The sequence below is a fragment of the Notolepis coatsorum genome (assembly GCF_963971535.1).
Source record: "Notolepis coatsorum genome assembly, chromosome: 3".
NCBI lineage: Eukaryota > Metazoa > Chordata > Actinopteri > Aulopiformes > Paralepididae > Notolepis > Notolepis coatsorum.
In genome coordinates, this window is record NC_140167.1 from 100,663,867 (window position 1) to 100,680,374 (window position 16,508).

The 16,508-nt window shown below is 42.4% G+C and overlaps 1 protein-coding gene across 1 annotated transcript in view; it reads right to left on the reverse strand.

Moving 5' to 3' along the window:
• Positions 1–11,550, reverse strand: part of ddx18 (DEAD (Asp-Glu-Ala-Asp) box polypeptide 18) — a 55,142-nt gene extending 43,592 nt beyond the window's left edge. The window contains exon 1 of the mRNA XM_084309600.1: positions 11,429–11,550. Within this exon, the coding sequence (XP_084165726.1) occupies positions 11,429–11,534 (106 nt within the window). The 5' untranslated portion in view covers positions 11,535–11,550. The remainder of the gene's footprint in view (positions 1–11,428) is intronic.
• Between the last annotated feature and the right edge of the window lie 4,958 nt (positions 11,551–16,508).

Here is a 16,508-nt window from a genome sequence, read left to right on the forward strand (position 1 = left end):
CATAAAACTACACTCCCCAGCTCAAGCCAGCCCCTGTCAATTATCTGACTTCCAGCATGAACTTTTGTTATTTACAGGATCATATCTCACCAGTCAAACAAACCTGAACGTTATTGCCATAAAATAGAACGTAGTTGGTTTCTTTACCTTTCTGTGAACGTCTGGAAAAAGACTGCGGCTCAATCAGATGAAAAATGGCAGAGCTATTTACATTACAAAAAAGTAACTGTACTTACAGTAGATTTCATTCACGGTTTTTGCTGCCGTATCAGGCAGCCTGGTCTGGTGGTACTAAATCTAGATTGAACTCTGCCATTGGAAAGAGGAGATTTGGCCCGATCGATAATTGTGCGACTTGGCCATAATAAGGTCATTTATAGACCTGGTATTCTATATTCATATTTCAAATTGCATGTGTCCGGATGGAAAAAATTCAGTACTGCATCTACAAAAAAAACCTGTAAATCATCTTTCAATTTTCAATAAATGTTTCACATCTGGTCAATGTTAGCATGGTATTATTCACCATCAAAGATGAGGGGGGGGGAATAAAAAATATTATATTGTCCTTTGGTTCATTACAATTTACTCAAGCATAGTAACAGACAATATTTCTGACCCTGGGGATACATTATCTGGAGATCCATAGATTGTCCCTAGATACCAGGAACATGCAATGGACCTTGTAGAAGTGGAGCATGCAATGGACCTTGTAGAAGTGGAGCATGCAATGGACCTTGTAGAAGTGGAGCATGCAATGGACCTTGTAGAAGTGGAGCATGCAATGGACCTTGTAGAAGTGGAGCAATCTTCCATTTACTTATGTATTTTTTTGGGGCGAATTTTCAGAAAATATAAGAGGTTAACCCTTTCACTGCGACAATACAGAAGGCTAGCCCTTTACTATCACACAACCGACGGCGATGCTCCATCATTAGGATGCAGAGCTAATGATGCTAATGATGGAGCATCGCCGTCGGTGGCAGTGAAAGGGTTAATTTAGCTCATTTATGATTTGCAGAAGTACATTTGTCAGGGGAACTGAATTATGGGATGTATGGTTGTTCCCTTCCCACCTGGCGAAAACCCGTTCCTCTATAAAATGTTACAAGATATGTTTAAATAACCATTTAACTGATGCTTTAAATACTGTTCCTCTATCAAATGTTACAAGATATGTTTAAATAACCATTTAACTGATGCTTTAAATACTGTTCCTCTATCAAATGTTACAAGATATGTTTAAATAACCATTTAACTGATGCTTTAAATACTGTTCCTCTACCAAATGTTACAAGATATGTTTAAATAACCATTTAACTGATGCTTTGTAACTTGTTCCCATGAATTGTCTACAATAATACATACAACTTACCATCTGTACCGTGAACAGCTATACATCTTGATATGTGAAGATAACCTCATGTTCTTGAATATGTTGATAGGTCTGTTATGTTTATTAGGTCAGTTGTGTTTATTGGTGCCGTGTTTTGAATAGCATGGCCTTAACACATTAAGGACCGTCCACGTAGAGCTGCCGCGGTATTGATGTTTTCCTTACCGCACACATTTGCAATATATTTCCTACCGCCGCGGTATTACCGCACACACACACACAAAAAAAAGTTTGAATGCATTTTTTTTGTAGTCTACTCTTTATATAGCATATAGCCTGCCTCTAGTCTAAATGTCTATCTTTAGAGGATGACTTTGCAGCATGAATATTGTTTGGGATTCGGCATGCACGCATTCGTTATTAAAAGTGAAACACGGATTCGAAGTCTCCCCTCGGTGTCGCGCCCGCCGGTTACCCCCCCGACCCTTTCTTCTTCTTATTATTATAACGTTACTACTTATGATTACAAAGGCATTCGATTTGTGGCATTAACGTTAGTATAGTTACACGTTCGTATTTACCGGACCACATAGCAAGGCAAGCGTTACTCAATTAAAGGGGAACTATTTTACTATTTCTTTCACTATTTGGGCACTTTTACACAATTCCTGTGAGTCTATGGAACACCTCTGTAATATATATATTTTTTTTATTCATTGTTTTGTATTTCTAATCAAGTCCTCAAAAACAGCATTTTTCTACCTCAAGATTTCGAGCTGTTTTGCAGCCGCAGCTGCAGGTGCCACCTAAACCACTGTGTGGCAGCGCCGCCTCTTGAACATTAACATGCAGCCTGGGCTCCTAAACCACTGTGTTGCTGCGTCGCCGCCTGAACATTAACATGCAGCAGCGACTATATGACATCACATATAGGCACATTTTCAAACGACTCAGTTCAGTGAGGGTGAATATTGTGAGAGGAGAATTGGAAGAATGCGCCAATATGAGAATTTTGAGACATAGATCATATTAATATAAGTTCACATAGCTAGGAAACAATGCTAAACACTCAAAAAGGCCATTTATAAGATAGTTCCCCTTTAATATCTAAGTTCCTTTCTTTGCTCAGAGCGTGCCGAGTTGTACCCATTCTGCGGTCTGTTAATAAAGTTTTCAATCAGACAAGTGTATAGAACGAAGGGCTTTTATTATAACATTTCGTTGCAGTAAAATCATTATGCCTCGTTCCCTGAGGAGCGACGGCGTCGGTAATCCACTCCGGTCTCCGGTGGGAGCTAACGTACTATTAGCCGTGTTGTGATGGCTGAGATTCAGGAAGTAAACGCACTGCAAGATGCTCCAAGCATGTGACGCGTATCTCTTCTGACCAATCAGTGGTCTGCAGTGTTTCATGTGACTTTTCTGGTACCCAATAGGGTCGCTTGGAATCTCGACAGAGAAGTAGGGTATATCTGCAGAGCCGCAAGCCCAACGAGAGCGTAATAATAATAATAATATAATAAAAAACAGCGGTGATGCCGGTATTCAGCCCAACGCTGCGGTGGGCATGATGTAACAGCGATACCGCAGTAATACCGATACCGCGGCAGCTCTACGTCCACGAGTTAACTCGTGTTTCGATTCCACCAGTTGAGGACCAGAGCCATGAGTTAACTCGTGGCAAGTTGTTATTGTTTTATTCCATATTAATAAACGGATCAAGATCCCGGATCGACTCTGCAGATTTACCCGCCAGATTTAAATCGGCGACATGCAATACCGGCCAGATCCTCTTAGGGGCGCCATCGCTCCACTGCAGTATCATTGAGGCCGAATGGATTTTTTTTTTTTTTTACTGTCTGGGGCGTTTCATATGAGCCTGGATCCCAGCCGAACATTCTCCATCTTTGATCACGTTACGGAACGCAGATTTCAGCCTGGAATAATGGGATTTATGATCAGCCAATGGACATATCGATCTACCAGATGCCGATGAATAATGGGGAAATGCTGCCGGCAATCACATGGGCTGACGGTAGGATACTATTCACCAAAATTACAGCCGGATTGGACATTGTTGTAACACGCAAGCGATCGATCAGTGAATGTGGCTACTTGAATGCACACTGTATTGCTAATCAATAATACTAATCAGCGTCCCCCGCCGCCCCCATTTCATCCATAGATGCTCTGTAATAGTCCGGATGCTAAGCAGTTTGTTTTATTTCATTCGTATATATACAACAGAAATGGCGTTTGATATAACGTGACTAGCCATTAGCCTCATATCTAGCTTCCCAGAAAAAAAGACATGACGAAAACTGCGATAAAGCTTATATTCACGACACTATAAAATGACAACCAACCGATGGATTTTTATTTTCTTTAAGCCATTATGAAGGCACGGTTTATGCACTCAAGTGACAATGAGAATGGAAAGATAGCAATACTATATAAAGTATATATATAGCTGTTAGAAAGTACATCGGTTTGTTGACAAACCCTGGTCCTCTAGAAACATATTACACTGCAAACCGTGGTCCTCAATGTGTTAAAGCTTCAACCATCATCAAGGGAATAGAACCCCTAACCCTAGCCATTGGTGCCATTCTCTAACATCACCCAGGAAGATGGGACAGCAGAACCATAGGACAGCTTATTTTCAAGGCATTTCACACCAGTCACAAAAAAATTTCTTATCTGTACTGTAGTTGATGTTATGGTTAAACATGAAGTCTCTCCAGTAAGGTTCAGATTCAGGTTAGGTTAGCTGGTAACCCCAACCTCTACTATGCTCAACCATCAGAAAACAAATGCTCACCAATTGGGCACGAAGTAATGAAAATATTTGAAATTAATTAGTTGGCTTTGTTATGACACTACATTGGTCAAGTACCTTGTTGGAAGTGGTAATACAGGGGTGTACAGTGCGACATATATATCGCACGTGCTACAGCAACAGCTGTCTGTGCGATGGATGGATTTACTTCAGTAGCACTGGTGCGATAGGGATTCGGTTCATATATACTCTTATTTTGAAAATCCTGTAGCGGGTCTCATTTCTGCCCACGCGCAGCTCCAGCTAGGCTCCGAAAGCTAGCAACGTTCAGGTGCATATGATACTCTTATTTTGAAAAAACTCTTGTGACAACTCGACGAGTCGTATCCGCCCTATCCGTGCTTGTGCTTCTGCATTATCTGCAAGCAGAGCAGCGCGTTGGCTGCTGCGTTAACACAGCAGTGCGCCTACACGTCCCGAAATAAGTCCGTGGTGTTTTTTCTTTCTCGCAACGGGTCAAATGCATCTACATGCTTTGCACCGTCGCCATTCCTTTATGCGCACATCGCCCGAAATTAACGTTTATGTACCATTACAATCACTACAACGTTAGCAAGCTAACAGCTAATCCTGATCAGAGGCAGAGCCAGCAGACAGTGTGGAAAGGGAAATGGGGGGGCACTCTCTCCCCTTCCCTGTGTGTGTGTGTGTGTGTGCGTGCGTTTGGAAAGACGATGAAGTCACTAGTCAGGACTCAGGACAGGATAGTGTTGTCAAAAATATCGAAGTATCGATAAATATCGATACTGAATATTTAAAACAGTTACGATACTCATTTCCCGAAATACCGATACTTTCTGTAGTATCGGTACCCGCTGGCAGTGTTCTACCGGAAGTTTGTTGACACGCTGTTCAGAGCACGCTTGCCCCTCCAGCTGTTCAGAGCACGCTTCCCCCTCCAGCCCTCCCCCTCACAGAGCGAGCCGTCGGCGTCTTCACTCTTCAGTAAACATTTTAGCTGAGTGAACTAAGATGGCAGATGCAGCGCCTCCACAACTTAAAGATAAAGAAAACAGCAGAAGTGCTGTTTGGAAGTACTTCGGTTTTGAAGTAAACACAGAAGGGAAAGTTAAAGATGTCACAATGCCCATTTGCAAGCGGTGTTACAGGGCAGTGCCAACGAAAGGTGCCAACACCTCAAATATGGCAAAACGCGGATCTCCACAAAGAAATGAAAGAGGTTTGTGACTGAAGCATTAAACCACTAACTCTAGTTTAATACAAGATACGTTGTCTACTGATGGCGCATCATATCAACAGCTGATTCGTTGTACGTTACAGCTATTAGCTAACGTTAGATAGCTACTGCTAGTCGTTCCTCTGTTAGCTTATGCTAGCTAGCCGGCTACCGCATGGAAACGGAGTAAAATTACGTTTAAACGTTATGTCGAGGTCATACAATACTACACTCGACACGAGGTTGGTTAACGTTACCAGCCCCGGAGAAAGAAAGAAAGATCTCTCTCTCTCCCTCTCTCCCTCTCTCTCTCCCTCTCTCTCTCTCCCTCTCTCTCCCTCTCTCCCTCTCTCCCTCTCTCTCTCCCTCTCTCTCTCTCTCTCCCTCTCTCTCCCTCTCTCTCCCTCTCTCTCTCTCTCTCTCTCTCTGAGGTTAACGTTACCAGCCACGGAAAAATCTCTCTCTCTAATGAAAATTGTTGTAGTCATATATTTTAGTCTTATTAACTAAAATATTTTAACCAAATAAAAAGCAGCAGCACTATTGCATAACTAAGTCATGTTTGCTATGTATTTCTTTCTTTAGAGAGAAACAACGGGTTTTAAAAGTCTTATATTTCTCTTTTCTTATAGTACCAGAGAGAAGCTGAGGAGAATCGACCAGCAACAGCACAGCAGCCTACCCTACCAGCATTACTTGAACAACAAAGGAAGTATCATGCAAACTCAAAGGAAGCCAAGAAACTTAACAGGGCTGTAGCAGAGTACATATGCATGGATCAGGTCCCTGTCTATACTGTTGAGAAACATGGGTTCAGACAACTGCTTGGACAGTTAAATAACAAGTATTCCCTTCCTTCACGGAACCACTTCATGTCAACTGAAATCCCTGCCCTATATAATGAAACAAAAGACAAAATCATGGAGAGCCTTAGGGGGAAACCCTTATTTTCATGCACCACTGACTTGTGGACCAGCAGGGCCACGTCCACATTCATGGCAGTAACTCTGCAGTTTATTACAGAATCCTGGGACATGCAGAGCTGGTGTTTGGGCTGTGTTGGGCTGCACTCAGAGCACACGGGGGACAGTTTGAGAGAGGCGTTGGAGGAGATGGTACATGAAACATGGAAGCTGGACATGTCAAATATGGCTGGCAGTGGCATCACCACTGATAATGCCTCAAATAACAAGAAAGCATTTAAGCAGGACTTCACATGGGTCCCCTGCTTTGGGCACAACCTTCACCTAGCCATTAGCAAGGGTCTGGATATAGGCCGTGTGTCTGCAGCACTGTCGAGGCTGAGAAAGACAGTGTCTGCCTTCAGCAGGTCACCAAAGATGTCCCGACAGCTGAAGCAGAAGCAAAAAGAGTTGCAACTGCCTGAACACAAACTGATCCATGATGAGCCGACACGCTGGGACTCAGCGTATCAAATGGTGGCGAGATTTCTGGAACAGCAGCAAGCGGTCTGTTCAGTTCTAGCCGACGATCGGAAGAAATGGCACCTCATGCCTAAAGATTCAGACATTACAATTCTTGAGACTGTAAAAGATATATTGAGCCCTGTCAGCTCTTTCACTGATGCCCTTAGTGGTGAAAAGCACACCACACTCTCCTCTGTCCTGCCCCTAATTTGGAAGTTATCTTCAACTTTGACCATTGAGGAAAATGACAGCCTCCTCAAATGTGAACTTAAAGAAAATATTGGTACAGATCTCAACGAACGATATAACGACGTCGACGGGGCTCTGCAGCTGGTGTTGAACACAGCCACGTTTCTCGACCCAAGGTTCAAGGACAGTTTTGTTATGTTAAGAGACGAGGTCAAACGAAATCTGATGGACACTCGCACTGAAACAGGAAGACAAACACCCGCTCCTCCTCCTCCATGTGCCACTGCCATGCAACCACTACCACTACCAGGCGTACCAGCGAAGAAAAGTAGAACGGATCTGAAGGGACTGTTAACCAGCATACAGGGGGAAAAGAAGGGTCAACATGGTGGTGGCGAGGATGCAGAGGACGCAGAGGCTGAACTAAAAAACGAGTTCACAATATATGAAAAGATGCCTGAACTCAGCGCAGGAGACGACCCACTCGCATGGTGGAGGACACATGAGAGAACTTTACCTCACCTTGCCCAGCTGGCGAAAAAGTATTTGTGCATCTCTGCTTCAAGCTCAGCTTCAGAACGTGTATTTAGTACGTCAGGGCTCATTTGCAGTCCAAGAAGGGCACGGCTTACAGAGGAGCACATTGACATGCTGGTGTTCCTAGCAAAAAATCTGAAAGTTGTAAAGAAACTTTAGGCTAGTACATTATTACACTACTTGCACCACCTTATGTGTGATTAGTCTGAGGCCGTTGAATAAGTGCACTACCTATTTAAAAAGAATTTAACTTGAAAATGCACTTTTTTTTTGTACTTGCACTTTAGTGCCTTTTGAATGTGTGCTTAATGCAAAAAAGTTTGAATTATTGTTTTAGTCATTCTGCTGTCTAAATGCCCTACCTCAAGAAGAATATTGTTTCATTTGCTAGTTGCTGGCTGCTACTTGAAAATGCATAAGATTGCAGTTTTTTTTTTTTTTACTTGAGGCCTTTATATAAGGCAGGGGTCGCCAATTAGATTTGCCCACGGGCCAGATTTTCCCCAAGCCGTCGCTTCGCGGGCCAGGATCAACAACCGTGTGCACTGCGCCGCACTGCACTGCACCCACTCTGCAATCCGCCAAACAAAGTTCTCACTCATCCATTCATTCATGAACAGCTCTCAGCTGTTGCAGATCCCCTTAACAATTGTGTGTATTGCGCCGTACTGTATTGTACCCATTCTGCAATCTGTTAAATAAAGTTTTCATTCATTCATTCATGAACAGCAGATCAGCTGTTGCAGATCACCGCGGCGGGTGATGAACAGATCAGAAGACAGAATGCATGAAAACACGACTCACCATACCTTGTTTGTTGTTCAGTCCTCCAAAATCCCTGCTAATGTTTGAAACATGTCACATATCCACTCGCCGCCCTCCAATTCCAGATTGGCGTTGAATGCAGCTACTTTATCTGCCAACTTTAACACAGTTGTAATAACAACCATTTCCTCGTTGTTGTTGTCGCCACATATTATGCAGAGAGGACGTCGGCTCGGCACGCAAGAATCACCGACCTGTTGCAATAAACCCGTATTTTAAGTATGGCTCCTGTTTATTAAAAGAAGCGTTATATTTCCCTGTTGCATTTCCCTATCCAAAGATGTTTGTTTTGTTTTTTAACACATTTGTTACTCGCTCCATCTCGAACGCGGAAGTGAAAGTTCGTTAGGGACTATTCCATTGGTTCTCCCAGTCCACGTGACCATTTCTAGCATTTCAATTGGCTATAGTGCTATTGATGACTACCGGTAGATAGATACAGCTTCACAATAAAAGACACCCTGGCGTCCCGAGTGAATATTTCCTGCGCGTAAAATAAATATCATATTCTCAAAATAACCTGACGGGCCAGAAATTATTGCTGGCGGGCCAATGTCGGCCCGCGGGCCGCCTATTGCCGATCCCTGATATAAGGTATGATAAGGTATAAGTACTAAGTAGGTATTGTGCATCGTTCGGTTCGAGTCCTACAGTTATCAGTACCCCCATCGTTCCTGACGTTATCTGGACGCTTATCCAGGCTGGTCAGACCCCTAGTGGTGATTGCATCCGAGGAGCTCCGGGTCAAGAGCGACTGGACCTGTATATTGGATTACTCTACCCGACGACGGCGAGCCTTCCACGGCTCTTATGCTTTATGTGTATCACTAGGTAATGTAGAAGGTATGAGAAGGTGGTATGAGAAGGTATTAGAAGGTGGTATGAGAAGGTATTAGTAGGTGGTATGAAGGTATTAGAAGTTGGTATGAGAAGGTATTAGTAGGTGTAGGTGGTATGAGAAGGTATGAGAAGGTGGTATGAGAAGGTATTAGAAGGTGGTATGAGAAGGTATTAGTAGGTGGTATGAGAAGGTATGAGAAGGTGGTATGAGAAGGTATTAGTAGGTGTAATGAGAAGGTATTAGAAGGTATTAGAAGGTGGTATGAGAAGGTATTAGAAGGTGGTATGAGAAGGTATTAGTAGGTGTAATGAGAAGGTATTAGAAGGTGGTATGAGAAGGTATTAGTAGGTGGTATGAGAAGGTGGTATGAGAAGGTATTAGAAGGTTGTATGAGAAGGTATGAGAAGGTGGTATTAGTAGGTGTAATGGTATGAGAAGGTAATGCACTACCTAAGAAGAACTTGACTTGAAAATGCATAAGATTGCACTTTTTTCTTACCCTGCCTTTTGAATGTGTCCTTATTGTTTTCACTAATGCAAAAAAAAGTTTTAATTATTGTTTACTACTACTAGTACTAGTAATTTTGCTGTTGTGAAGTTATATATGTTACACATATAGCCCTCGCCCTGTTATCTTTATCAAAACTGTTACCAACTGTAATACAAACAGTTCAGTTTGTCAGGTACATGCAACACAGATTACAGTGAGTGTTTACATCTGTCTGCTTGAGAAAATACTATGTTCTAACTTCTGCATCTGCAATAAAAATGATTGAAGTGAGATGAACAGTTCTTTTTAAATGTGTGATCTAAAGATAAACAAAGGGTTTTAAAAGTGTTATATTTATCTTATCTTATAGTACCAGAGAGAAGCTGAGGAGAATCAACCAGCAACAAAAGCTAAATTTGTTTAAAAAAAAAAAAAAAAAAAAAAATATATATATATATATATAATTTTTTTTTTTTTTTTAATATCGAAATGGTATCGAAGTATCGATACTTTTCAAGGTATCGTATCGAAGTCGAAATTCCAGTATCGTGACAACACTAGGACAGGAGTATATTATAGTAAACTGAGGATGGACAGATAATGATGATATTCAAATATAAACAAGTTTCGAGAGGAGTGGAAGTTTGAAGACAGACTAGACTACAATATGATGCGGGGGTGGTGAGTTGAAACAGTGTGTGTGAATGAATGAATGAAAACTTTATTTAACAGATTGCAGAATGGGTACAGTACGGCTCAATACACACAATTGTTAAGGGGATGCAGACCAGAGAAAGACGTTTGTCTTGTTTACATCAGGGTCCCCCATTGTGTGTGTGTGTCCCCCAACCGACCCCACTTCTATGTTTCAATAAATTATTTGCATTTAAAACTATTAACGCTGACTCATTCCTTCAGTCCACTCAAAATTATGCTAATATTCCTTATGTTGTTTATGATATTAATTGAAAATAGCATATGAGAGTATCATAGTAATAATAACACATGGCGATATACTAAATGACAGCCAAACATGGCACTGCAACTAAATAACACAAATACAATAGGCACATTTGTGACCGTTACAAATATAACACGTTTTATACTTGTGCTACAAGATTTTGGCCTGTGCTACAAAACTATCAACCTCTGTAGCACCAGTGCTATGTGCAAAAAAAGTTAACGTACAGCCCTGTAATATTCAGTCAATAGTTTGTAAAGTGCAATGTTTTTGAATATTTTCTTCAAATTGAGATATGCAATCTGACAAGTTATTGCATTTCCAGGTGACCTGCCAGCCAGGACGACGTGAGGGTTCCTATGGGGTTTTCCCTGATTGGAGTTACCTGCTGGTCATTGTATTTGTGCATCATGGCTAGTCACCTGCAAATGCAATCATAATCGTTTATATTACGTCGTGACCAACAATGGCGAGCATTTGTTTTCTGCCCTCTGTGGTATTTTTTCACCCAACCTCATAATAATACGGTTGATATAGTAGATAGGTTGTTTTAGGGCGAAATGCCGTGAAATGTAAACCTTAAACCTTAATAATGCGAGCAGCGTTATTGCCGAGTTGCACATGATTAACGTCAACCAGTGAAGCAGAATTTGATCCAGTAGCACTGGTTGTAGTAGTTTCTACTGTTCGAAACGTGTCGCGAGTTAGCCGTGATTAGCTTGATTGTAGAGTTGTTGTGACTTGTGAGACGAGAGGTTCGGTCATTCAACTAGCAGGATACATTTAGTGTATAGCTAAATATTTACCGTTATCTTCACTTAGTCTCTGTTTCTTGAGTAGTTTGCGTTCTTTGTCCTTTTCGGCCCTTTTGTCGATTTTCTTCCGAAGAAGTTTCATCTGTAAATCCGCCATGTTTGCTGCTGGGGCGTCAATGCGTACAACTGAGCACACGTGGGATCTCCAGGACCCCGTAGGTCAATTTTGCGTTGCCTGAATGAAAATATAAGGACCAGGGCAATGTGTCTTTCATAATGCCTGACAACAACCGTTGCTCAGGTTGTTACAGTACACCCATATCCATATATATGGTTACACCTTGGGCTTATATTAAAACAGATGTGTAACTCCTCAGCACTCTTAAATCTGCTCTCAGCCACGATCTGATCTCAGGAAAATCTGGCTAAGACGATTTTTTTTTGTCGTAACTTCGTTCGGGAATGAGACCCAGTGATCCTTCCAGGTCAGAATGCACTTGGGATGTTTATCAGCTTGCAGTCAAACAGTAAACAAGTCTCTTTAATTGTATTTACTTTATACAACATGTTTTCTTTCAACACGTCAATCCCAGAAAAAAAAATAGCTTTTTCTTCATTGTCTGACTGACTGAGGTCAGGGCCGTAGCCAGGGTTTAGAAATTAGGGAGGTCCATTTATTTGTTTGGCCCAGACCGGCCCACTATAATCGGTCGGACACCACCCACCAGTACACCATCCTTACGGTCCCCTTAAATATGCGTACCTACTGTACTATTCCCCCCCCCCCCAACCCATTACAAAGCTGGGTAGTAAGTGCCATGGACAAGTGGACCAGTGTACTCACTCGCTCTTGGCTGAATCTTGTTTTGGGTGGTGATGTAAAACACCTGCATCATAGCAGGCTCAGGATGGGCAACGTAGTCTATAGCCTGTTCATCCCTGTCTCTCTCCTCCACAACCTGGCTTGACTAGACATAAGGAGAGAGATGATTACAATTAACTGGTACATTCAGGTCCAGAATTGTTGGAATCCCCTGACAAATATGTGCAAAAAGCTGTACAATTTAAACAATACCATACTGGTAATGAGAAAATAGTTGTTTATTCAATGAATGCATGGAGCAGTTCCATCTTATTTCATTTGATACTAACTACTCAGTTCATACAGATTTCAAGTATTCAAATATCAATGATGAATATTGCATAAGGTTTACACAGTTAATAGATCACCTTCTTGTTTTATATTCATCTTATATGGCAATTAAATCAATGGTGTGTTTGTTTGGGGAGTTTGACCTATGTGCCTACCACGTGAAGGTGCATGATCAATGGACAGCACAAAAACAATTTGTGTAGGTGGAGACTAGAGCTACCACAGATAGTAATAAGTTATTAAGAGTAAGTAATCCATACCATATATATCCTAATAGTTACTGTGGTAAATTCCCACAGACTTTCTACAATAATTTGAGGTTATTGTAGTACAATACAATGAGATTGATTATCTGGAAGGAGGAGGAAGGATTCATACTGATAGAATTGTTGGTCTCCTCATCTGACTTAGCAGATGAGGAATAAAACGTGTACACCAGACAAACCAGAACTGTAGTTCAACTCAGCTGATTTATTGGAGTCAGGGCCAAGAGTGAATAAAAGGTTGCCTTTTACATACAAAAGATTATCAGAGAACATTAACAGGGCTGTCTGTTGTACAGAAATATCACAATCAGGTTTGCATCTCAAACCTCAATAATGTACATAAACCAGTCACTTGGTTAACATAATCTGAACATACATTAACCATACTGCACACATTATACATGAGTAAATCTGGTTTCAGACATAAGTATCTATACATTCTATTCTAACCAACCATGGGTCCATGATTTTACTCACATAAAATGCAGCAGCACAGTCTCTCTGGTGGAAGGAGCGGTGGAGCCCCCAGACCCCCTGGGTTGGTCCGGTCTGAGAGCTCTCGAATTACAATTTGTCTCTTCCTTATATACCCAACTTCTAGCCAAAATAGAATCCAGTTCACTATTACAGTTGATCCAATCATGCATCTCCTGTGGGCGCCTTCTGTGAGCGGTGTCCTGTGGGCGCTGGCAGCCCCTCCCTCTGGGTTTCTCTGTGTGTCTTCTCACGGGGGGGCTGGCCTGATGTCCTTCTGGTGGGGGGTGTGAATACACTTTGACCCTTTGGGCCAAATTACCATATAGTACTAATCTGATCACAGAGTGGGGGTGGAGAGTAGCTCTCGTCACCCCTGCTAGTTGGCAGAGTAGCTGTGATGACTTCTTTAACACGAGTGTAATCACCCTTCAAACCTTATTTCTAATATTATGGTTTACTCTTTTGATACTAAACAGTTGATTAATAGATCCATGACTCTTCAGCATGTAATCAGCATTTACATACAGTCAGTTTGAGTGAGGGCTTTGTGACTTGTAACTATTCCCCTATATACCATTTGGGTATGCAGCCTTCTCATGCGAGGGGGTTGGTGTGAAATGTCTGTCTCTCCTACATTATGACTCTCTAATTATTCACACATATTATTTATGAAATACAACGTCAATATTACCACATTACCTTATTACCATACTTGGCTGAAAACAAACTTTGCTGCCTGTTGTGAATGTGTTTTTCCCTGTAGGCTAATACATAAGTAGGCATACATTTTTGCAGTTGAGGAAAAATTTGCAGTTGAGTAGGCTATAATGTGCTGTGTTTTTATGTCTTCCATCGAGGACCACCTTGGAAATAAGTGTTAATGCTTGTTAATGAATGCTTTTAGGTGATATCCTCAGGAATACAAATTGGTCAAGATCATTTGTTTTTATGATGTGTTTTTAATTTCCAAATAAATCTAATCAAATAAAAAAGCAGTTTTTGCAGTTGAGCTACTGGTGTTGTATATTATACAGCCTTTTCATGCATCTTTATCAAGGGAACCCTTATCCTAATGATTTAAAAAATAATATTATGATGATACGATATGGACCTAGTAGTTGGGTCATCTGTGGCACTTCGTTTCTCAATGGATTTTTTAAAAAGGCGGGGGAAATTTGTGAGAGACCAAAATCCAAAATGGCTGCCGTGGAAATTAACTTTTTAATGGTTTGACCTACAATGATGCCCAATACATGGTACCAGCCCCCTCTCAGTCATGTACCAGCCCCTCTCAGTCATGTACCAGCCAGCCCCTCTCAGTCATGTACCAGCCCTCTCTCAGTCATGTATACCAGCCCCCTCTGTCATCTACCAGCCCCCTCTCAGTCATGTACCACAGCCCCATCTGAGTCATGTACCAGCCCCCTCTCAGTCATGTACCAGCCCCCTCTCAGTCATGTACCAGCCCCCTCTCAGTCATGTACCAGCCCCCTCTCAGTCATGTACCAGCCCCCTCTCAGTCATGTACCAGCCTCCTCTCAGTCATGTACCAGCCTCCTCTCAGTCATGTACCACAGCCCCATCTCAGTCATGTACCATAGCCCCATCTCAGTCATGTACCACAGCCCCCTCTCAGTCATGTATACCAGCCCCCCTCTCAGTCATGTATACCAGCCCCCTCTCAGTCATGTACCAGCCCTCTCTCAGTCATGTACCAGCCCCCTCTCAGTCATGTACCAGCCAGCCCCCTCTCAGTCATGTACCACAGCCCCCTCTCAGTCATATACCACAGCCCCCTCTCAGTCATGTACCACAGCCCCCTCTCAGTCATGTACCACAGCCCCCTCTCAGTCATGTACCAGCCCCATCTCAGTCATGTACCAGCCCCCCTCTCAGTCATATACCTGCATGACTGGCGGGGGGGTGCTTAGTAAGAGATGTGATTGGGCCAGCCCAGTGTCAGTCAGTACCAATGGGCCGATGTCTCAGCCTAGTAGTGGGCCGGTCGTTGACCAAAAAAAAAAAAATTATAATTTTTTTTATAATTTTTTTTTTTTTTTTTTAATAGTTACAAATAGTTACCGAGGTCCGGACCTCGGTGACCTCATAGCTGGCTACGGCCATGACTGAGGTGCCTCATTATAGAGGCATTTGAAGAGATGCGCTCAGGTCTGCTACACCGTTCCAGCGACATACAGAGCTTGTAGAAGGAATGATGACAACACATTTGTTATGCTAATCTTTTTCTGTTTTTTTTCTTTGCAGCTATATCATTGGAGGTGATTTATATATAATAGTCTACACACCGTGTGGCTGTTGCTGGGCAAAGTGAACTAAACCCCCCCACCCCCCGCCCCCCTTTAATATACTGTGGGATGCAGTAACACAGGATGGCCACAGGATGGTAGTATTGTGTTATGAGAATATTAGGAGAAATGGCAAATGATTTTGGACAGACAGAATGAATGAATGATGAATGAATGATGAATGAATGAATGAATGAATGAAAACTTTATTAACAGATTGCAGAATGGGTACAGTACATTACAGCTCAATACATACAATTGTTAAGGGGATGCAGACCAGAGAAAGACTTTCGTCTTGTTTACATCAGGGTCCCCCATTTTCAATTCATCGTAACATATATGACATACATGACATACAGATAGACAGTACTGCTCCATCTATACATTTATGACATACCAGATTTGCAATTACAGTACTGTTTGTGATACAAAAAGAGTCCAGAAAGAAAAGAGTATATACATTAGGCGTGGAAACTGTACATTGGATTGGGTAGGTGGGGGTGGGGGGGGACTGTACATTGGAGGTGGTTGGGTGGGTGGGGGGGGACTGTACATTGGAGGTGGTTGGGTGGGTGGGGGGGGGGGGTTGGTTAGGAGTGGGGGGGGGGGGGGGTTGGGTAGGAGTGGGTGGGGGGGTTGGGTAGGAGGGGTGGGTGGGGGACACTGTACAACTGTACAAACAACACTGTACATTGGATTATTGACAAGACCATACTTGGTAATTTACTGTACATTGGAGGGGGTTGTGTTCGGACATTTACAGGGGCCAGTTTCGGGTTGCAGTCTCCCTTAGGTGTTTTTTGAGAGTGTTTTTGAAAATGGGTAGTGATTCACATTCCTTTACAGCTTTGGGTAGGGCGTTCCACATTGATGTGGCATAATTGCGAAACGTGTTTAGTCCCTTGTTTGAGCCAAATCTGGGTTTAACA